The 25,764-nt window shown below is 35.5% G+C and overlaps 1 protein-coding gene across 4 annotated transcripts in view; it reads left to right on the top strand.

Annotated features, from left to right (window-relative positions):
- The window catches only part of LOC117332480 (peroxisome proliferator-activated receptor delta-like), a 134,346-nt gene extending 109,580 nt beyond the window's left edge, over nucleotides 1-24,766 (top strand). For 3 of the 4 annotated variants that reach the window (XM_033891417.1, XM_033891406.1, XM_033891425.1), the window contains 6 exons: nucleotides 4,160-4,287; nucleotides 5,768-5,918; nucleotides 8,271-9,457; nucleotides 10,438-10,605; nucleotides 10,909-11,128; nucleotides 12,015-24,766. In XM_033891417.1, the coding sequence (XP_033747308.1) occupies nucleotides 4,160-4,287; nucleotides 5,768-5,918; nucleotides 8,271-9,457; nucleotides 10,438-10,605; nucleotides 10,909-11,128; nucleotides 12,015-12,256 (2,096 nt within the window). In that variant the 3' untranslated portion in view covers nucleotides 12,257-24,766. The remainder of the gene's footprint in view (nucleotides 1-4,159; nucleotides 4,288-5,767; nucleotides 5,919-8,270; nucleotides 9,458-10,437; nucleotides 10,606-10,908; nucleotides 11,129-12,014) is intronic. The other variant, XR_004533744.1, reaches the window with a different exon arrangement.
- Nucleotides 24,767-25,764: the final 998 nt, after the last annotated feature.

Raw genomic sequence — 25,764 nt, 5'->3', positions numbered from 1 at the left:
CTGGATGCAACATTTACAGCTGGTATAAAGCTTGTGGTACAGAGAAATGATTACAGTAAGATTCTGTACAACACCAACATCACCGACATATCATATCAACACCGACATATCATATCAACACCAACATATCATATCAACACCAACATATCATATCAACACCAACATATCATATCAACACCAACATATCATATCAACACCGACATATCATATCAACACCAACATATCATATCAACACCAACATATCATATCAACACCAACATATATCAGTTAATAGTTGTCTTCAACTGTACAACACCGACATATCGTATCAGTTAATAGTTGTCTTCTGCTGTACAACACTGACATATCATATCAGTTAATAGTTGTCTTCTACTGTACAACACCGACATATCATATCAGTTAATAGTTGTCTTCTACTGTACAACACCGACATATCATATCAGTTAATAGTTGTCTTCTACTGTACAACACCGACATATCATATCAACACCGACATATCATATCAACACCGACATATCATATCAACACCAACATATCATATCAACACCAACATATCATATCAATTAATAGTTGTCTTCTACTGTACAACGCCATCATATCATATCAGTTAATAGTTGTCTTCTACTGTACAACGCCATCATATCATATCAACACCAACATACCATATCAACACCAACATATCATATCAGTTAATAGTTGTCTTCTACTGTACAACACTGACGTATCATATCAGTTAATAGTTGTCTTCTACTGTACAACACTGACATATCATATCAGTTAATAGTTGTCTTCTACTGTACAACACCGACATATCATATCAACACCAACATACCATATCAACACCAACATATCATATCAGTTAATAGTTGTCTTCTACTGTACAACACCAACATATCATATCAACACCAACATATCATATCAGTTAATAGTTGTCTTCTACTGTACAACACTGACGTATCATATCAGTTAATAGTTGTCTTCTACTGTACAACACTGACATATATCAGTTAATAGTTGTCTTCTACTGTACAACACCGACATATCATATCAGTTAATAGTTGTCTTCTACTGTACAACACCAACATATCATATCAGTTAATAGTTGTCTTCAACTGTACAACACCGACATATCATATCAGTTAATAGTTGTCTTCTGCTGTACAACACTGACGTATCATATCAGTTAATAGTTGTCTTCTACTGTACAACACCGACATATCATATCAGTTAATAGTTGTCTTCTACTGTACAACACCGACATATCATATCAGTTAATAGTTGTCTTCTACTGTACAACACTGACATATCATATCAGTTAATAGTTGTCTTCTACTGTACAACACCTACATATCATATCAGTATAATAGTTGTCTTCTACTGTACAACACCGACATATCATATCAGTTAATAGTTGTCTTCTACTGTACAACACCGACATATCATATCAGTTAATAGTTGTCTTCTACTGTACAACACCGACATATCATATCAACACCAACATACCATATCAACACCAACATATCATATCAGTTAATAGTTGTCTTCTACTGTACAACACCAACATATCATATCAACACCAACATATCATATCAGTTAATAGTTGTCTTCTACTGTACAACACTGACGTATCATATCAGTTAATAGTTGTCTTCTACTGTACAACACTGACATATATCAGTTAATAGTTGTCTTCTACTGTACAACACCGACATATCATATCAGTTAATAGTTGTCTTCTACTGTACAACACCAACATATCATATCAGTTAATAGTTGTCTTCAACTGTACAACACCGACATATCATATCAGTTAATAGTTGTCTTCTGCTGTACAACACTGACGTATCATATCAGTTAATAGTTGTCTTCTACTGTACAACACCGACATATCATATCAGTTAATAGTTGTCTTCTACTGTACAACACCGACATATCATATCAGTTAATAGTTGTCTTCTACTGTACAACACTGACATATCATATCAGTTAATAGTTGTCTTCTACTGTACAACACCTACATATCATATCAGTATAATAGTTGTCTTCTACTGTACAACACCGACATATCATATCAGTTAATAGTTGTCTTCTACTGTACAACACCGACATATCATATCAGTTAATAGTTGTCTTCTACTGTACATCACCAACATATCATATCAGTTAATAGTTGTCTTCTACTGTACAACACCGACATATCATATCAACACCAACATATCATATCAGTTAATAGTTGTCTTCTACTGTACAACACCGACATATCATATCAGTTAATAGTTGTCTTCTACTGTACAACACCGACATATCATATCAGTATAATAGTTGTCTTCTACTGTACAACACCAACATATCATATCAGTTAATAGTTGTCTTCTACTGTACAACACCGACATATCATATCAACACCAACATACCATATCAGTTAATAGTTGTCTTCTACTGTACAACACCGACATATCATATCAGTTAATAGTTGTCTTCTACTGTACAACACCAACATATCATATCAGTTAATAGTTGTCTTCTACTGTACAACACCAACATATCATATCAGTTAATAGTTGTCTTCTACTGTACAACACCAACATATCATATCAGTTAATAGTTGTCTTCTACTGTACAACACTGACATATATCAGTTAATAGTTGTCTTCTACTGTACAACACTGACATATATCAGTTAATAGTTGTCTTCTACTGTACAACACCGATCGACATATCATATCAGTTAATAGTTGTCTTCTACTGTACAACACTGACATATATCAGTTAATAGTTGTCTTCTACTGTACAACACTGACATATATCAGTTAATAGTTGTCTTCTACTGTACAACACTGACATATATCAGTTAATAGTTGTCTTCTACTGTACAACACCGACATATCATATCAACACCAACATATCATATCAGTTAATAGTTGTCTTCTACTGTACAACACTGACATATATCAGTTAATAGTTGTCTTCTACTGTACAACACTGACATATATCAGTTAATAGTTGTCTTCTACTGTACAACACTGACATATATCAGTTAATAGTTGTCTTCTACTGTACAACACTGACATATATCAGTTAATAGTTGTCTTCTACTGTACAACACCGACATATCATATCAGTTAATAGTTGTCTTCTACTGTACAACACTGACATATATCAGTTAATAGTTGTCTTCTACTGTACATCACTGTTTTTGAGAAGTCATTTGTGCAACCCTTTTAGCTTACTCTTTTAAAATTGATGATTCTGAAAAATGAAGAATTTGTGGCTTATTTGCAGATAAATAAAAACCGTATGTTTCACAAGGGCTATGGGTCAATTGTTTCTGTCTTGTTTAGGCGTTCGAAAGACCATGATAATATTAGTTTGCGCATAAGCCCTACTGTGAAACAATATTCTGAGAAAAAAATGAAAAACAGTATGCAAAATATGTCTGACTTGCAGTGATTCAATGGTACATAACAGTAGTAGATAGGTCCCAAAGGCTACCCACATATCTATTGTCAAGGCTATAACGAGGCAGTTCTATTTGTGAACAATGGCACTGCCTTTCTCCATTACTTTTGTCTTGTAATTAAAGCAGTTATTTTTTCCATTTCCATTTACATAGTAATAACTTATCAGTAATGTTCCTTCTGTATTTTCTTCCCACTAGTGACTAAATTAGGTGAATTTTGAGAATAAGTGATTCAATATTTGTTCTGCAATGCATCATTACTTACACATGTATACAGTGTGCCTCCATACTATCAAGTGGAGGATTTGTTGGGTTTTTTGGGAAAAAAATAATGAAATTTTAGTGAAAACTTAATAAACTGACAAAGAGGGACATAAATTCCTTAATTGCCTGTAATTCTTGTCTTTCCAATGATTGAATACTGTATATCCTTTTATTACCGGCCAATTTTAATAGGGGTCCATGTTTGTCCTTTCGGCTTCGGAATTGATGTTATCACACTAGAGACTTCTTAAAAGATTCCTTAAATTATTTTTATCAAAGTTTAACAAAGGGTCGAGTATGAGAATATCTATGAGAATTACGAGTGTGTAAGGGGGTGCCAAGGTCAAGGTCACCATTAACCCTAGGTCCTGTTTCCCTATCAGTTTTCATTTTCAGATTTAAGCCTTAATATGTTTGAATTTTTCTCCATTGCAGTCTGTCTTTCAGCAATGTGTGTGCCGAAGCCAAGCTCAACAGCACCTACCACCAACCTGAAATGTCTAGTGTGCGGGGACCGATCATCTGGGATCCACTATGGGGTGCTGGCCTGTGAGGGTTGCAAGGTAAGATTGCAATCCAGGGTGGGGGGTACGGGTATACTACTGGTTACGAGGCAGTTAGAGGGTAAGCTACCGATATATACTACTGGGTACGAGGCAGTGAGAGGACAAGGTACAGATATACTACTGGGTACGAGGCAGTGAGAGGGCAAGGTACAGATATACTACTGGGTACGAGGCAGTGAGAGGACAAGGTACAGATATACTACTGGGTACGAGGCAGTGAGAGGACAAGGTACAGATATACTACTGGGTACGAGGCAGTGAGAGGACAAGGTACAGATATACTACTGGGTACGGGGCAGTGAGAGGACAAGGTACAGATATACTACTGGGTACGAGGCCGTGTGAGGACAAGGTACAGATATACTACTGGGTACGGGGCAGTGAGAGGACAAGGTACAGATATACTACTGGGTACGGGGCAGTGAGAGGACAAGGTACAGATATACTACTGGGTACGGGGCAGTGAGAGGACAAGGTACAGATATACTACTGGGTACGAGGCAGTGAGAGGACAAGGTACAGATATACTACTGGGTACGGGGCAGTGAGAGGACAAGGTACAGATATACTACTGGGTACGAGGCAGTGTGAGGACAAGGTACAGATATACTACTGGGTACGGGGCAGTGAGAGGACAAGGTACAGATATACTACTGGGTACGGGGCAGTGAGAGGACAAGGTACAGATATACTACTGGGTACGGGGCAGTGAGAGGACAAGGTACAGATATACTACTGGGTACGGGGCAGTGAGAGGACAAGGTACAGATATACTACTGGGTACGAGGCAGTGAGAGGACAAGGTACAGATATACTACTGGGTACGGGGCAGTGAGAGGACAAGGTACAGATATACTACTGGGTACGGGGCAGTGAGAGGACAAGGTACGGATATACTACTGGGTACGGGGCAGTGAGAGGACAAGGTACAGATATACTACTGGGTACGGGGCAGTGAGAGGACAAGGTACAGATATACTACTGGGTACGGGGCAGTGAGAGGACAAGGTACAGATATACTACTGGGTACGGGGCTGTGAGAGGACAAGGTACAGATATACTACTGGGTACGAGGCAGTGAGAGGACAAGGTACAGATATACTACTGGGTACGAGGCATTGAGAGGACAAGGTACAGATATACTACTGGGTACGAGGCAGTGAGAGGACAAGGTACAGATATACTACTGGGTACGGGGCAGTGAGAGGACAAGGTACATATATACTACTGGGTACGAGGTAGTGAGAGGACAAGGTACAGATATACTACTGGGTACGAGGCAGTGAGAGGACAAGGTACAGATATACTACTGGGTATAGGGAGTAACATACACAAACTTAAGTTAGTGTCCTAAGAAATAGGTCAGATGCTAAGTAAAATTAGTAGACATTATCTAAGTATTGCATGTACTAGTGTAGATACCAGTTACATCAAATTGTAATAGTTTGTTAATATTTACTTTGCTATTTTTTGCTAGGGATTTTTCCGTCGAGCCCTCCAGGATATTGGTGACCCAGCAAGGAAGAGGTGCTACTACAACAAGAACTGTGAGATCACTGTGCTCACTCGCAACAGATGTCAGTACTGTCGTCTTCAGAAATGTCTGGCACTTGGAATGTCAAGATCAGGTAAAACTCCATGAATGATGTGATTGGGTGATTGGCTGAATTTATTGAGTTGGCTCAACATTATGTTTTAATGTTTAACTACCAGTAATGTGACAGTACGGTCAATGTCTAAATAAATGTTTACTCCTTGCTAGTTCTGTTTTTGTGTTTGTGTTGAAGCACAATCGAGAGCTGCTAGTGATAAGTGTATTAGACTGAGAAAGGGCCCAGCAATGCACCATTAAACAATGTACCATGGGGTACTAGAGTTATGAAAGAGGCAATACAATGCACCTTAGGATACCAGAAATATCAAAAGGAGCCAGCAAGGTTGGCCAAGGGTTTAGTGGTAGGACGGAGGGCTATGTGACCGAAGGGTCACTAGTTCGAGTATCGGCACAGGCGCTGTGTTGTATCCATAAACAACAACAAGAAATGCCCTGTGTACACTGTTAGTGTGGAAATGGTTGCTCCGGCTGTATGCTCCCCAGGGAGTTGAGAAAGACATTGGCTAACTGCTAAAGGCCCTATAACCACAGATAATAGTTTGTGAACCGCTATGAGAGGCTATGTTGCAGTGACATAGTGGCATATAAAACTGCAAATTATTTTAACATACCGTGGGGTACTAAAACTATTAAAAGGTACCCACAATTCTGGGTACTATAAATGTTTGTTAAAAGGTACCTACACTGCACACTGAGTACTAGAAGTGTTAAAAGGAACCCACAATTAGAACTGTTAAAGGGAACCAACAATTAGAACTGTTAAAAGGAACCCACAATGCACCTTGGTACTAGAACTGTTAAAAGGAACCCACAATGCACCCTGGGATACTAGAACTGTTAAAAGGATCCCACAATTAGAACTGTTAAAAGGAACCCACAATGCACCCTGGGATACTAGAACTAATAAAAGGATCCCACAATTAGAACTGTTAAAAGGAACCCACATTTAGAACTGTTAAAAGGAACCCACAATTAGAACTGTTAAAAGGAACCCACAATGCACCTTGGTACTAGAACTGTTAAAAGGAACCCACAATGCACCCTGGGATACTAGAACTGTTAAAAGGAACCCACAATTAGAACTGTTAAAAGGAACCTACAATGCATCCTGGGTACTAAAAATGTTTGTTAAAAGGAACCCACAATGCACCCTGGGATACTAGAACTGTTAAAAGGAACCCACATTTAGAACTGTTAAAAGGAACCCACATTTAGAACTGTTAAACGGAACCCACAATTAGAACTGTTAAAAGGAACCCACATTTAGAACTGGGATACTAGAACTGTTAAAATGATCCCACAATCCACCCTTGGGTACTAGAACTATTAAAAGGAACCCACAATGCACCCCTGGGTACTAGAACTTTTAAAAGGAACCCACAATGCACCCTGGGGTACTTGAACTGTTAAAATGATCCCACAATGCACCCTGGGATACTAGAACTATTAAAAGGAACCCACAATGCACCCTGGGTACTAGATCCATGAGTTGATAATTGATATCATGGAAAGAAGCTTTCTGTTTTATTGCAAAATGTGTTTAACATTTATATCCATTTTCTGTCAAAATTGAAAGCAGGGTATCAGTGTTTCCCAAATATTCTGAAGATCTTTATTTTCTTTATCTATTAATTACAGTCTGCATTAGATAGATGAGAAAATGGAAATGTAATGAAATAGAAGAGCGAATTCAATTCAATTTGTAGAAACATTTTATCATAGGTTGTTAAAATTACGATGACACTAAAAATAGAAGGTAAAATCTGATTGACCTATGCTTAGGGCTGAAGAAGTGTAGTTGAATTCTGAAACCTGTTCTAGTCTAGACAGACATGTAAATATCACAGTAAATTTAAACTCTGAAATCACCTTAGGCTCAATGTTTTTTTAAAGCCATGAAAGCACGATTATCAGACAACAGATCAACTGTAACAATTACTGCTATCTCGCTAACATGTTGGATAACCTTTAGCTATTCTGAAAATATTATGAGGGATTTTTTTTGCTGAATTCAGCATTGGAATTGAAATAGCTGCACTCTGGTTCTCTAAAAGGAAACATTTGTTGTTATGAACCTAATGTAAATTCTATAGAGATTGATCTGTCATATTTATTTAACCTCCCACATCTGAGTTTGCCTATGTCATTGAATAAATCTTATGGAAGTAGTCAGTTTTGTAGAAATAGTCAGTATCATGGAAACGGTCAGTATTGAGAATAGTCTTATTCTGATAAGTTTGTAATGAATGCCTATATACAGTTACGGTGTTACACTTGGTCAGTCCAGCAGTAATCAAAATGTGTTATGAATGAAATGTACGTTTGATGAAAAAGCAATGTTTTATTTTGTTTTGTTTGATTTCAGCTGCAAAGCTTGGTCGACGTTCCCGTAAAATGCGAGAAATGATCCGTAGTATGGAGGACACTCAAACAGAGCAGGCCTTGCATGGCCTCCTCAGTCTCAACTCTGACATAGAACGACAGATTGCTGCTTCCACTGAGGCTGCAGTGGCTGCATCCATGAGCAACGGCATCAATCAGTCCGGACCAAGTCAGACATCGATGGCGGCCCTGTCCATGCTTCTTAAACAGCGTGCCCAGTCAGGCTTCCTGATGGAGCGTGACAGGGGATCTATAGAGACCAACTGCTCCACAGAGGATAGTAGTGAGAGTCTACCGCTGATCAAACAAGAACACCGCGATTCCATCGAAAGCCGGAAAGAGATCCATGACAGATGTCAGTCACTGTCGCCAGATGCAGAATCGGCCCAAGTTCACCCCGCCCACTCTGGGATAAACGACTCGGCGACGCGGTCATCGATTGTCAACTCGCTTCTCACACTCCCACAACACATAGCGTTCCGCTTCCCCCACCCTCACCTGTTGATGCCTGGGACAATAGAACCTGGCAAGCCATATGAAAATAATGTCCCACCTTTTGTGTCGTCAGCCTCAGTCAGTCAGCCTATTGATGCCACGATGAACGGCCTTTCTGCACATAGCCAGTCACCCCTTAGTCAACAGTCAGTTATCGTACAAAACACCACACTTGATCTCAGAAAGCACAACCGTGGTGATGAGAAAATACGAAGTCCCATCAAAAAACGTCCTTACAACCCATCATACAACACAGACAAGGAGTTTGAGGATGATGAAGAAGTCTACCGCAAAATCCAACGCAGAGATTCAATATCCAACGATGTCGGCTCACCTGATCCCTACCCATCCAAAAAATTGGTCATCAATGAGCTGGCAGACAGGCCGTTTCCATCATATATTCCAACACGAGACAAACAGACAACAATGGACCACACTGCCGTAGTGGCTCCTATAGTAAAGAATGTGAGTCGGATGGAGGATGACATTAAACTCACAGTCCCCATGTTAATCTACAAAATCCATGACTCCTTCCTGCAGACTTTCACTTTTATGAAGTCGAAGCTGCAGGAGATGGAGGAGAAGCTGATGGAGATGAAGGAACACATTGCCCAAGGTCTAATGAAGAAAGAACCTAACATACAGGACCTCCAGCGTCTGGAGTTCATAATGAGGGTAACAATTCCCCTTTCAGTTCCTATTAACATTAAAGTCAATATTTCTATAAAGATGGTTTTGAGTCGATTGTTCAAAATTTCACATCTATACTAAAAGCTTGAAGCATAAACAGTATATTTTCAAATCTTTTTTTGCATATTTTTATTCTATCCTCAAAAATATAACCCCCAAAAAGTGACAACCTATAAAATAAGAAGAAACTTCCATAATACTGTATTGTACATTTACGTTTCCAAATGTAACAGGAAAGGAAAAATGCAAAGACCAGACTGGGACTTGAACCTGGGACCTCCATACTGTAGACAAATGCTCTAAACCATTTCAATTACCTGGTGACTAGCACAAAGCCCAGTCCAGCTCCGCTATGTTACCTTCATTTAAATTTGTTAGACTGTCAATACTTATATATTTCATACTTTAATGGTAAAATTTTATATTGCTCAACAGTTCAGTGTTGAAATCCAACATTTCTGATTTCAGACTTCTAGTTTGAAGTGAACATTGAATCTCGTATGTAATGAATATAACACAAATCAGACAGTACCGAGTTGTGAGCTTCTATATATAGCTCAGGCACAATGATAACACGCTTGCCTTTCACTTAGGCTGCAGGGATTCCATTTCTGATCTGACATAAAAAGGTCCCCTGCCTGACCATGTGGGTTTTCCCTAGGTATTTCGATTTCCTCCCATACTAAGACTCCTCATACACTTCCATCCAGGCCAACGACTGATTTATATAAGTTGGTGTAACTTGTTTGGCATTTGCTGTAAAATAAGTGTAAAACTTAATCCATTTTTTTTTTTTTTCTTAGCTGTCACTTCTGCCAACTTGTCTTTACCACACACCTTGCTGATATCAGATCTCATTAAAATACTGAAATGCAAAGTATATATATATTTGTATTAATTATGTATAATATTTTACTAGTACATTTTGTATATGTAACATAACTAAGATGTTATTGACTTTATAGGGCCAAAATGGTAAAATGATAAAGCCTGGAGAGCTATGCTGGGAGGGCTTCCAGAGCTTACTGAACAAAACCATACAGGACACAGTGACCTTCGCCAAGAAGATCCCTGGGTTTCCTCACCTGGACCAAGACGACCAGATCAGCCTCATCAAGGGAGGCTGTTTTGAGGTATGCTGAAGAAAAAACATATAGATTAAACTGTAATGTTGGAAGGTCTTACTGAACAAGCTTGAATCACAACCACAGAAGTGTGTAATAGATATTCTTCAGTAAAACCAAGAAAAAAAACAAATCAAAAACAAATTTAAAAAAAATTGAATTAAAATTGTATTCATTAAGACAAAGCCTTAATTTCAAATAATTGAAACAGAGGAAAAATAATGTTAACATTGTAATGTAGATCTAGACTCTAGAATTTAAAGATATACCTAATTTAAGTGTGTGAAGTTAAGGTTGACCTTTACTTTGTAGGTTGCGTGTGTGGTGTACTCTCAACTAATAGACTCGGACACGAACATGATGTTTGTTCTGGGTAAAAACATACTCATCAAACGAGAAGAGATGAAGATGGGATTCCCACTGGGAGAGCACTTTGTGGAACTCCTCTTTAACCTGTGTATGAGGTTCAACGCTTACACCCTGTGTGACGCAGAGAAAGCCCTCTTTAGTGCACTGGTCCTCATCTCACCAGGTAAGTCCCCTGCTGTCCGTCGTCGGTCCAATTCAAGTACAGTATTACAAAAACAAGCGACTATGAAATGTTTGGACCAATTTTGTGTGTTGATTAATTACACCCATCATGCATAATATGTGAAGATGTGATCAGGACTTGCTGTAAGATCTAATATTTCTAGAAATTATCAAATATATACCTGGTATGATATATGATGCTTGATGTTCATTGTTGTATAATCAAACAAATTTACAGATAGTAAATAACGGACACCTCAAACATGTATAAGGCTAGTAAATAACGGACACCTCAAACATGTATAAGGCTAGTGACATTAGTCGCGTTCTACACCTGACAAGGGCCCTTGATTTATTGTACCATTAAAAACTGGGAATACGGGATGTTATTTTTGCCCCTCATTACTCCTTTATAGATTAAATGTTTCCTCTGATCAGTGTCTGTCACTCAGATGAGTTAGAGTAAAAAGAATGAAAACTGTTATTATGAGTCAAATAGAGGATATCATTGTAAATCTAATTTACATGGCCTTATACTTACCGTGACATTATAAAGTCCCAACATCCTCCCCTCTTCTCTTTATCCTTTATATCCATGTACAGCTGTAAATATTTTGTACTAAATCTATAATAAATGTTGTGTATAACTGTGGTAAAATACTAGCTGCTTCTTATCAACTCAGCTAGAGTGAATTTTGCTGCTGCTAGTTTGGTAGAGCATTAGTATTGACAGCCATAGGCTGTGGGTTCTATTGCTGGTGAAGGCATTGAAAAAAAATCCATGAAGTTTGATACAATTGTATCATATAAGGATTGATTTTACAGCTAAAAGATAAACTCAAAACAATCATTGAATTAAAATCTCTTATAATACTGATGTGTTACAGATCGACAAGGTTTGAACAACAGAGAAAAGGTTAGCAAGCTACAGGAGTTACTGATTCAAGCCCTGCAGGCCCAGATCACGGCCAGTCACCCTGATGAAGCAGGACTCTTTCCGCGGCTATTGATGAGCATCTCCAGTCTACGTGAGCTCGGCGTTGAGCACCGGCGCATGCTGGAAAACCTGAAGCATCAAATGAGTTTTTCACACGACCTTTATGCAGAGACCTTTGACCTTCTGACCTGAGTTGACTTCTATCTTGCCACATGGATATCATCTTGACTATTGTAATGTACTGAAAGCTTCCAGATTATATGTGATATTTTTTCTTCAGAATTATTTGAGAAAGAAAGTGCTGATTAACCCCAATTCACCTGAGAGCAGAAGACACTTCTTTCACTGTTTTGTCTTATGTATCCATATTAGCATGATTTATTTATTGTTTTTTTCCGTTTGTTATAAAAAGCTTGTATGTTTTCATCTGAACTTTCATGCTGCTGATCAACCCATAGCTTCCTGTACAGAAACAAGATTGTTTTCATTCCATTCAAGAATTAAATGTAAATTAGTTACTTTTCTTAAAGTTAAGTTAATAGCATTCCTTTCACAACATCGGTCACCAACCCCTCAAAGGGGAATCATCTGGATCTTCTATAATAGATACCTAAGGTCCAAGTCATTAAACTCATAACCACCATCAGCTTAGTGTCCTATGCGATCACACAAGTGTTCTGTTCAAGTTTCATGCTAAATGTTGCCAAAACTATGATGTAAAGGAAATACTGCACATGTGTATTTTGTTGTTTTAGTCATTATTAATGAATTGATGCTAGTCTAATTAGTATTGCAAGGTCCCCTCTGACCAGGGATCTGAGTCGTACAGATACTGTACGAGGGTTTCATGTGCTCAGTGTTCTCCAAATTATAATATTTACATCTATTCCATCTGATACAAGAAATGTCATCAATATACCACATGTACATTAATTCAGTTTTACATTCTAAACACAAAAAAGAAATTCATGTCCTTTTCATTTATTTATAAGGTTCATATATTTAACTTGTGTTCACTGTTTCAATATGTATTTGACTCTGTGATCAAAGGTCGGTTCATGACACTGGTCCTGCCCCTGTATGTATATTGTGGTACTAACCAGACACTAGTGCTGCCCCTGTATGTATATTGTGGTACTAACCAGACACTAGTGCTGCCCCTGTAGGTATGTTGTGGTACTAACCAGACACTAGTGCTGCCCCCTATAGGTATATTGTGGTACTAACCAGACACAGGTTCTGCCCCTGTAGGTATGTTGTGGTACTAACCAGACACTAGTGCTGCCCCTGTAGGTATATTGTGGTAGTAACCAGACACTGGTTCTGCCCCATATAGGTACATTGTGGTACTAACCAGACACTAGTGCTGCCCCTGTAGGTATATTGTGGTACTAACCAGACACTAGTGCTGCCCCTGTTGGTATATTGTGGTACTAACCAGACACTAGTGCTGCCCCTGTAGGTATATTGTGGTACTAACCAGACACTGGTTCTGCCCCCTATAGGTACATTGTGGTACTAACCAGACACTAGTGCTGCCCCTGTAGGTATATTGTGGTACTAACCAGACACTAGTGCTGCCCCTGTTGGTATATTGTGGTACTAACCAGACACTAGTGCTGCCCCCTATAGGTATATTGTGGTACTAACCAGACACAGGTTCTGCCCCTGTAGGTATGTTGTGGTACTAACCAGACACTAGTGCTGCCCCTGTAGGTATATTGTGGTAGTAACCAGACACTGGTTCTGCCCCATATAGGTACATTGTGGTACTAACCAGACACTAGTGCTGCCCCTGTAGGTACATTGTGGTACTAACCAGACACTAGTGCTGCCCCTGTAGGTATATTGTGGTACTAACCAGACACTAGTGCTGCCCCTGTTGGTATATTGTGGTACTAACCAGACACTAGTGCTGCCCCTGTAGGTATATTGTGGTACTAACCAGACACTGGTTCTGCCCCCTATAGGTACATTGTGGTACTAACCAGACACTAGTGCTGCCCCTGTAGGTATATTGTGGTACTAACCAGACACTAGTGCTGCCCCTTTAGGTATATTGCGCTACCATCTGATTAGACACTAGCACTCCCATGTTAGAATGAGTCTATATTCAGTAGTCTGTACAAATGGGAGCATTGGTTGTGAAGCAAGGGAGATCACTCCAACAATCACAGCTTGACCAATCATGAGCATTGGAGTCGAATCACATATGTGTAACCATCTGAAGATGTAAAACTATAACTTATTTCACATTAGATTTTCTGTGTGCTTTAAGATGTTATCAGTGAATGTGGATGTCATCATCTAACAACATCTCTAACAATATGCAATCAACGATCATTGCTCTACATTGACTGTTAGTTACGTCACTGTTACATCGCTTAATGATGTTATGTCAATGTCTTCTCACCACATGTGTTTTGCCAATAACTCTGATCAATTAAACCTTCGCGATAAATTGATCAGTTTAAAATCATGATAAATTTTAACCCCTTCCTCCTTCGTGATAGGAAGTTAATCATCTACAAATAATGTTGTGATTAATTTGGAAATATTATATCTGTATAATTTAAAATTTCAGGCTTTAATCCAGCTTGTTGTATGATACATATCATATTTTCACTCACAGAATGTGAAATAGAACTGTGTTTTGTTATTATCATTCACTGGGTTCTTTATCATTCTGTGAGCGGTGGTCCATTTTTATGAATACTTGTTCCTGTGAAATTTTATCTCTTATTATCGTATCTGTCAAGGTCAAACTAACACCAAGTTCTTTATGTTTTTAAAGGCATTTATTGTATATATTTTCAAAATCAGCTCTTTTGATTTATAATTGCCCCAATTTTAACAAAATTTTAACTTGCCAGCTGATTTAAAATTCTAAAATATTGTGTTTGTATATGAATGATAGCAACTTCTCTGTCTGAAGAGAGAGAAGAGGAGTGTTGTTATCGGTGAAAAGATCTTTTCTGTAGAGAAACAGAAAGCAGAGGGAAGAAATATCTTCATAAAAGCATATCTTCTCTCCATCTCTCTAAAGAAACAAGGATGGCAGGATGCCTCATGTTTGAAGAAAGATGAACAATAAGATTTATTTATTTGTCAACATATTCATTTTTGAGATTACTTTTAAAAGCAAGACCCGGTGTAAGTATTATGACAGACGAGTATTGATGAGTTTTGTGGTGCCTTGTCACGGATATTTCTTACTGAAATTTTTACACGTACTCCGCTCCGTAGTGATAGACTTATTATACAATTTTACCCTTTGAGTTGAAATGTAAATATATTAAAAAAACACATACACACAAATTTTTCTGATACATATGAAATATGATATCAATCGTTATATTTACTATTTCAGTTTGATAAAATAAAATCTCATTTCTTCTTGACTAGTTCCCTCTCTCTGTTTTTGTCCTTTTATTGTGTGATTTTTCTTGTGCTATATAACTGTATTTTCTTTGTAAAAAAAGCTGTCTTCTGCCTCGGTGAAGCTCTTGGTGCTGGTATAATGTTATGATAATGTTATTGTAATGGAAACTATTTGGTACGATATGAAATTGTATATATCACATTATGTAATACTATTAATATGTGTTTGGGGGGAAGTCAGCTTTTTATGTTTACAATGTAATATGTAAATTTGATTTTTATTTATTATTACGAAGTCCATGTACTGGGGCAGCCCCGCAAGTCCATTTGTCTATTAATATTTAAGTTACTGTAGTTAGCTTTTTTTGCATTTTTGAGCAACCATTATTTATTCATCTATTCCATGATTTGTATTTTTATACATTTGGTTTATTTGTACAGACTGTGGAATGTTTGTTACTGAGTGGTTTGGAGTAGAGAGATTATTAATGAGTATTAAGTTATCCTTGTGTTTGTCTGATGGGAGGTTAGGTTAGTTACATATCAAGAGTTTTATTGAATAAGATGATTCTAGGTCCGATAGTGTAGACTGTCGATACTACTGTAGTTTCTGTTTCTTGACTGCGGTATTTAACCTGTGATAAACTGGAGAATATTTTGATGTCATTAATCAAACCTTAGCTGATTTTTTTGTGAGATTTAAAGCCAAAATATTTACACCATAGATTACGTCCGTACCCCTGTCACGGGCCACACTTTATATATCCTTGTCCGGATTCATTCACTGAGTTCAACAGTTGCTGTGGCCAATCTTGTCAAAAGTCACAGAGGTCACAAGATCCTCCATAAGGCTGGGCAATTTTCATGTCCAGCCTTCATCATAAAATAATATCTTAAGAAAATGAAATGAAGAAAATTATCACTGGTAAAATTCAATAATATCTAGACAATTAATTTTGAAAGAAGTTATTTCCTTTACAAGATTCTTAATAATCATTTGACAAAATAAAGAGATTTTCCCATATTGACAAATCACATACCGGTATTGGAAGAGCCAATCATAGAACCTTATCTTAGAAGGCTGTCTAGAACTGTAGGTTTACATTATCGTGTTTGATGAGGTGTACCACTACCACAGGAATATTGATTGAATCTTAAGAAGAAGTGTGATAATACAGTGACTGTATGATAGAGGTTCAGCAATGACCAGAACAGTAGTTGTGTACAATGCTTCAAATCCACCGTTGTCTCAAGTGGTAACATTTTAATGAGTCATACATTTACATTGAATTTAGATATTTCTTTTAATGTTATTATTCATCAAAGCTTTGTGTTTTATAAAACACTCATTAGGTATGACCACATTAATTGGTAGATTCTGCCTCTAATTGTTTGTAATCATTATTTCAAAGAAGTGACGATAACGAATTGTTTGTGAGATAAAACATTGAAGTATTTTCGCTTTAACCGATGTTGTTTTCATTTGTGTTTATTTCAGAGTAAATATGTAGTTACAGAAGAATGTACTGCAGTTTTATTTATTAATTAAGATTTTACAACTCGTTTTTGTTTTTTAAGGAGTATTTTTGTCATGAATCTGACTGGATTAAAGTCGTCAATTTCAGCATGATTTCTACGTTTTATGTCATGGTACATTCCTGTCGAGTTCCATCATTTGGACAAATGCGTAGTTTACATTCTTAAAAAGTTTGATTAAAACTGAACATTTCTAAAGTAATTTTGAATCCTTTATAGCTTGCTTCACGTGACTTTCAATTATTTATTAGGGAGTGGATGAATGTGTTTGATTTTTTGGTGACAATCTGATTGAAATCAGACCTTTTTCGTTTTCTTGTTACAGTAAATATGTCTTTTACAGTGGACATTTAAAAGCAAAAAACATCAAATATTTGGAAATGTTTTTATTCTTAAATCCTGATTTCTTCAGCTGAGAGCAAATATACAACTTCAGAAATGGTATGATTTTAATCAGATTACTATAGATAGATATTTAGTATATCTTTAGCCTAGGTTTGTAGTAGATGTTTATATTGGGCAAGCATGCCAAAATTATCCTCACATAAAACAACATTGTACATATACACCTACAGATACTGTACTAATTTATTTATATACATTCAAGGAGAAAAAGAGGTGTTTTATTTTGGCTATTCTTTATTTTTTTTATGTGCAATAGCTTCAACTATTTAAGAAAACCTAGCATATTTATCATTTTGAAAAGGTCATTAAGCATGTTAATATTGCTTGCTCATTTTTCTCTCACAAATCATTTATATATACTTATACAGTAAAATGTTTTTAATACAACAGTACGACCCAGATTAATCTAATATCCTGTCTTATACAACCCCTGAGTATCCTTGACATACTGTCTTAATCTGAAACCTGAGTATTCTGACATCCTGTCTAATCTGACACCTGAGTATTCTGACATCCGGTGCGATCCGACCCCAGAGTATTCTGACAACATGTCTAACTCAATCCCCGAGTATTCTGATATCCTCACTAATCCATCCTTTGGTATTACAACAGTGCTGTTATCTCATTTCAAAAAAAAAAAAAAAAAATAGGTGTAATCCAACACCCTGTCTAATCTGACCCAGCAGGGTGTCAGATAAGACAGGTTAATATGGTATGACCAATAATTTGGGTTATGCATGTTGACTGATTAAACAGGTTTATCTGACCATGATATATGGCCTGACAGAATGTCAGATTAGATAGGTCAATCTGGCCAATATAATGTGCCCTGCAAAATGTCAAATTAGACAGGTTTCACTGTACACATAACCCTTGTTTGATACAACAAGGCACCTGATGTGATTTAGTTTGTGTCTCATTAAATGACAGCATTGCATGAAAAATAAGCTTTTTCCATAGATAAATATGTAAATAATCTCATTTTTTACCAGATAATATATAACTGAAGTGTGGTATGTTTTACAAATATATGATTCCGATTGGATCATCTAATTGCTTTCTATGGAATTTGTATACAGGGTACCCTTGAAGATTTTTGTTTATTATAGAAACATAACACTATCAGCTTTTTGTGATAACGACAAAAAATACTATCATGTGAAATACAGTTTTAAAAAGAAAAATATGTTTTTTCTTCTGTTATTTTTCCATGTCAAAAATGGATATCATGCTTTAATAAATTAATTATCAGCATTAAAAGATAAAAATGCAAATCTATAATAATTTCTTAATTTTTTTTTTTTTTTTTTTTTTTAGTAATGTTTAATCACTTTGTTAAAATTGACCGGGCTTCATTGCAGTCACTGGTGCTAAAAAATCTGATAACTAGAACTTTATGACTTTGCATGCTAGATTGAAGTCATCAACGTAGGTATTGATCGTTGTAAATATTTACCTTTAAACAAATTTACATTTGTTTGTCAAGTACGTATGAAACCATCGGTTTCAGTCATGAGATTTTTTTTAATACAAAGCATATGCTTTCAACGTTTGCCGACTAAACTTATGTGCTATAAATACATAGCTGCAATTTAAGCTTCTACATAATATAAACAGCATGTATCTGATTGAATTTATTTTAGATGTTGTGTGCACATTTAGGATTATAATGGTAATAGAAGAGAAGTGGTCGAAAAATTGAAATATGCGATATTGTCAATAAGCCCTTTAGGCCTCTTGTTCTGACATGTGATCGATGTTGAATGACAAGAAAAGCACATGTTTTCTCAGAAATTATCTATGTGTCATCAAAACTAAATATCAGACTGGTACAGTTAAGGTATAGCTTCATGAAGTTAAAATGTAAATTTTGTTTAATGAAATCAAAGCCTTGTTTTCATTTCTTACTTTCCAATATTTTTGCAGTATATTCTTGATGACAAGTTTTGGGTTGAAGATGGTAATTTTGAAGGATAAAGTTAGACACTGTTAATAACATGTAATTCTATATTTCTTATATTTTAGGAATAGAAATTGACCTTGTATTGAATTAGCACATCCTTCAAACACACAAATGTATTGTATTGTTCCTTTTTGATCTATTGAAAAAGATTTTTTTCTGAGAATGAAACGCTTAAAAATATTTGGAGATGAGATAGACATGCTATAACTCGGAGAAATGTAACATTTCAAGTTCATTGTATGTTATCATGTAATATTTCTCAAGGTGTGAAAATAAACTTCATTTTAACTTTAGCAAAAAAGCTCATTGCAATATTAAAACAATAAATATCTCTCCCATGTTGCTTATTAAGTTACGTTATTGAAGCACAATCATGTAAACAAAATCCATAGATAAATTATAATTGTACTACCAATAATGAAAGGTTTTAAAGAAAAAATCTGATGTCAACAGGACATCTGTATATCTGATCTCTAAGATATAATGTTGAAACTTATTTCACAGAAAACGGATACAATTTGTCCATTGTACATTTCAGGTTTGATCTAGAACAACTTTCTATAGGGATGTACAGTATTATACCTGCGGCTGTAGCTTTCCATGTGTACATGTAGTTGAGAGATGTTATGTGTACTGTTGGCTTATAATACACAGTGAATATTGGTGCTAGTCATGTGCTTCAACGTTGGCTATTTTTTGCAAAATGTTCTCTGGAGGGTATTGGCTAGAAGTATATTTGTGAATTTGCAAAATATTGGCATCAAAAGTTCAACATGCTTTAACGTAATCTCTTTGCAATTGTTAAATGCAATAATCTATTATTGGTTTAAATTATTTTTGCTTTTAACTGATAACCTTAATGTGGCCATTGATATTTCCCATTTACTAATTGGGCTGTTGATCTTAGAGCATTCAGAGTTTGAAAGCGACGTATCATTCCTCACTGTATTGGCCATGTTGTATTTTTGACTGCGCACTCGTGCCTAAATAGACGCTCCAGCTAACCCCTCACATGTGTATTGTCGTGTAGAGATCCTTCCTAACGAAGGCCGCTGGGGGTTGTAAACCCGTCCCTATTTCTAGCATTGATTATATATACTGTATATAAATATATATATATATTATATGTGTTTTTGTAAACCAGTAAAACAAAATTTTATACATAAATCAATAGTTTTAAGATGAAATTGGAATTAACTTTTTAATAGTTAAAGGAAAATGGTAAATCGCAGCATATCTGAACCACTCGTGGGACATGTCCTTCGTTGGGTTATGCAGATGTTCGGATTTATGATTTCATACCAGTAGGTAAACTCATTATGTAAGGGGCATGGCAGGAGTTCAGATATTGAAAGTTTCAATAGGTTCTATTATATTGACATCCAGTCTATAAATGGAGTTTTTATTACAGTGAACTTTTATTTTGGGCGTTCAACAGAAAAGAAACAATAGAATCATTATCAAAATTACAAGTGATCCAAGTTAAGATTTTCAGATGTCTAATACAGCACTTTCTCTATAGATATTTATGTTGATTTTAGAGTAAGCTTGAAATACTGCTGACGCCCAAAAAGCTCTATGCAAATATGTTTTCCTACAAACCAAGCTTACAGCACATTCTTGTCTGCACAGCCATTTGTGGATAGAGTAAGCTAGAGAAAGGAAACTTGAAGCGATCTATGAAAATAAACAACTACATGTCTTCTACACTGAACATACCCCTTTAAAAATTACATGTATAAACCAAAGCTTCAAATAGATTCTCATTCTAGCCACCCAAACTCACAAAATTACAAACAGCCTCCTCATATTCCACACAGTACAGGAAGTCTGCTCTTTTTCTACCTATTATTTGACATGGATCCATGGTTTATATCTAGCTACCATTCTACATGACTGTTACCTATAAATGTAAAATCAACCTGTGGAATTTAAAAGTTTTCCTATACAGAATAGTTAATAACAGTCTGGTTTGAATGTTTTGTTGACCTTTTTTTTTGGTAAATTTTGTTAAACAGTAAATTTTATGAGTGACATCAAAACGGGAAATCACAAACCAATGTAGAATACATATAAAATGTAAGTAACAGAGTCAGCTTAAGTTAAGGAGCGTTGATGAAGCCTTGGACTTGTAGTGTCTCTTACTAGTCACTCCTCTTTTGACAATTACTTGATGAATAAGCAACAGATTATTCAAATCAAATCAAAGAAAACTCTGTTCTGATTTCAAAACTACAAATGTATGTTTGCTAATTCAATTATCAAGAATTTTTTTCCCCCAAAGTCATTTTGTATCAGAATAACATTTGTTCGACTGCATATCTCTGCAAAGTGTCATATCTGGTATGTTGGGTATTCATTGAGTATTTGTTAAGCAACTGTCTACAGAAAAATGGAGAGTATAGGTGCTATGTCGGATAGATAAGTTTTTCTTGTAATGTAATTCATTAGGAAGATGTTCGGGTCAGCATTTCCAAAGTAGATATTTTGATATGAAGGCTATATTTACATGTAGACTAGCAATACAGGAACATTTTTGAACTTGCCAGCATCAAACACATTTACACAGCATCACAAAGCAAAAATCAAAATACAAATCACTATTATGCTCTCTTAAAGTATTACAAGACATGTATTTTGTACAAAATTACTGATGAATTATGTCAATTGAAAATTATATACCTGTCTGAAGTATCATCATCTATTTCTCTTTGTATGCTATGAAATGCAATATATGAAATGTTGAAGTGATAAAGAATATTTGGTGTTCACATTGTATTTTAAGGAATGGTGTAATTTTCAAACTTTTATATAAGGAGATTTGTTTGGAGATAAGTATGGATTGATGATCTTCACTTACTAATTGCTGGTCGTTGCAATTAGATGTGTATAGAACTAGAAATAGTAGATTGGTTATTTTTGTAAATGAAGTTTTTTATAACGTGTTTGATTTGAGTGATTTAATGAAGCATAATTTTATTATTTATATAAATTAAAATCTTGGAAGCGAAATTTATTTGCCCAGATTCTTGGTGCTTTTTTTATGATAATAGTATGATGTAGATTTTCTCGTTGAGCATCAGTGTTTGGGTTTATACTACTACACAGTGATTAGACTATGGTATTGTGACACAGTAACTATGTATAAGGCAATGTAACAGTGTTTTATCCAATATTTGTAATGATATTGCTAGGAGTTTGTGTTGTCTTTCTTAAAATCTTTGGTATAAAACTCACACCATTATGTTCAGCGGACTTTGATGAACCATAACCCTACAGTGACTAACCAAAGTTTCAATCGTATATGAATGTGAATTCTACTCGGCTGTATTGGTTATTTTCACTATAGGCTAAAACACCTTGATCAAAGGTAGATTACTTGAATTTTAACTAAGAAAATTAAGATCATTGAAAATTATACTTACAGATGCATAAAGTTCAAAATAATTCAACAAAATATATAACTTTTTTGACTTGTCTGTCAGATGTTTCCGATTTTCTGTTATTTAGAATATAATTACTATTACAAAAAGTTCATGGAAATTTAACAAAATATTGAATTATCTTCCTTAAAATGAATTTGTGTCAAATTTTGCTTCAATTAAAATTTGACTTTGTGCATTATTTAAACGAGGATTTTCAGAACTTGAGACTTTGTGTAAACAGAATATGTTGTTTACAGTTCATAGATACAATAACTTACCTAGACAGTTAGAATGGGTAAAAAACAAAGGAATATATTTAAACCATCTATCAAGTAAATTTTTAGAAAAATAATGGATATGTTTGTAACTGAAAAAGATTTTGGGAACAAAATGTATGAATTGAGAATAAATGTTCAGTTTTGAAAAAAATATTATGAAAGTCATTTTTCAAGAAAAGAAGTTTTAAATTACGCAATTGCTCTCTATTTGTTTAGGTGCGTGTTATTGTGTACATTTTGCTAGTGCTAATCAGAGTAATGTGTACTGTGTCATTCTAATGTGTGCACCATGTCATGATGTGTACTGTGTCATTATACTGTGTGCACCATATTATGATGTGTACTGTGTCATTATACTGTGTGCACCATATTATGATGTGTACTGTGTCATTATACTGTGTGCACCATATTATGATGTGTACTGTGTCATTATACTGTGTGCACCATGTCATGATGTGTACTGTGTCATTATAATGTGTGCACCATATCATGATGTGTACTGTGTCATTATAATGTGTGCACAATGTCATGATGTGTACTGTGTCATTATAATGTGTGCACCATATTATGATTTGTACTATGTCATTATACTGTGTGCACCATATTATGATGTGTACTGTGTCATTATACTGTGTGCACCATATCATGATGTGTACTGTGTCATTATACTGTGTGCAACATATCATGATGTGTACTGTGTCATTATAATCTGTGCACCATGTCATGATGTGTACTGTATCATTATAATCTGTGCACCATGTCATGATGTGTACCGTGTCATTATAAGCTGTGCACCATGTCATGATGTGTACTTTGTCAAATGTGCTGTGCCACAATTATATGTATAAAGTGTGTATTGTGTCATGACTAAACTAATGAAATCTTATAAGTGAATCCTAGATTTTCTGTTACCCTTTGAACATTCACAATAAACATAAAATGATTTAAAACCTTTTTATCAAAATTAATATTCAATTTGCTGAACGCAGTGGATATCTTATGGAATCAAAAAATCAAAGTCTTATGTTACACCTAAAAAACCTATTGTACCAATTCTAAATGACCAAATTTGGAATTTGTATGCTATTACAATAAAACATTCACAAAGGAAATTTCTATTCTAAATAAATACAAAGTACCACTACATTCGTCGCCGAAATGTTTTCTGGATTTTCTGTGATCTCTATATCTATGCATTGCGATCAAAGTGAAAACTTTCTCTAACTGTACCAGTACAGCAGAGTGTTGGCTGTTTTAGGATGTACTTTTGGAGAATGATCAAAAGGGAGATCACCCACTCTCAGACAGAGACCATGTGGCAATTTTGTGCTAGAGTGTTAGGTGAATGTATTTGCATGTTTTAGATAGCTACATTCCAGATCTCTCACACCCTTTGTGTTATGTGCGTTTCATACATCTAGTAATGTAGTGATAATTTTTGTTTGTTTTTTTTTTTTGTTATAAATGTCTGTAGTTTATATACATGAAACATGTATACATGATTGTCAATGTTATAAAAAAAAGCTTTGTTGTTTAAGACGTTTATTTTTCTCTATAAAAGTAAACCATGTCTGCCCGCCGCAGCATTTCACTGTCTGACCACTACTGTCTGTGTGTTGTGTAGATTTGCATTGCAGCAAATTTTTAGAATCTCAATTAAATTATTGTCATACTGTAGCAGAGATTGACAATAAATTATTGATGAGGTTAAAAATGTGTCTGTGTTATTTATTTACAATTTAAATTTCTCAACAGACAAGTCACCTTGACAGGTTGACAGATATCCTGATCCTATTAAATATCCAATACATTTTAATGACAGTTGTTGATAAATGACGACACCAATCCCTTATGAAAGGTTGATTATGTTTAAATAGATTAGTGTCATGTTGGATGATATAATATCCATAATTTTCTTTTTGAATTATGACTAAATCCCATACATACTATGACAGAATGTTTTGCTAGACCATAACTTCCTTACTATCTCACCTATTCAAGTCAAACTTATTTCTGTTTCTGTACGGTCAAACTGTGTTATATCACAAGTATTAAAGTAACCACGTATATTTTACGTAGAAGTTTTACTGTCAGAAGTAAATATTTACTTCAAGTTAACTGGGTTACTTCGAGTTAACTGGGTATCAGAGCTCGAGATAACAATGTTTGACTGTACATATTTCAGCAGTAACCTTAGTCCCTTACCAATGATACCAGAGGGACTATAGGTTTCCTCTTCTTCTGTCTAGTACGTAAAGACATAAAGCCAAAGATTGTCAGCGCTCTAGTGACTTTATTCCTCGAGGGATTTTGATGAAACTTCACACAATGATAAAAGACCATAATCTTAGACTACCGGTAGTTCGAGTTTCAGGGGTTTTGTGTCAAGGTCATTGTTTCTACTTTTAGTGGGAGGCTGCAGGGGACATATATTGCTTTAGCAATACCCAGTTTGTTATTAATTATAAGTCTATCACTTGAAAATACAAAATATAACTGAAATTAAGTTTCTTCATCATGATTGTGAATATCATAACCCCAAAGTCACCCATTTTCCCCTGTGAGTGGTAGAGTTTATATATGTCTCTGGTTTACTATAGTTTATAAAGAGTTATATTTTATTTTTAGTGAACAAACAAAATTTGAGAGATAGGAGAGATAGGAAAAACAAAATTAAAAAACTTTAAGACATGTTGTGATTCCCAAATCTCC

Source organism: Pecten maximus, chromosome 1, assembly GCF_902652985.1.
Source record: "Pecten maximus chromosome 1, xPecMax1.1, whole genome shotgun sequence".
NCBI classification, from domain to species: Eukaryota; Metazoa; Mollusca; class Bivalvia; order Pectinida; family Pectinidae; genus Pecten; species Pecten maximus.
The sequence above is the reverse complement of the archived record's forward strand: the minus strand, read 5'-3'. Positions and strand labels throughout refer to the sequence as shown.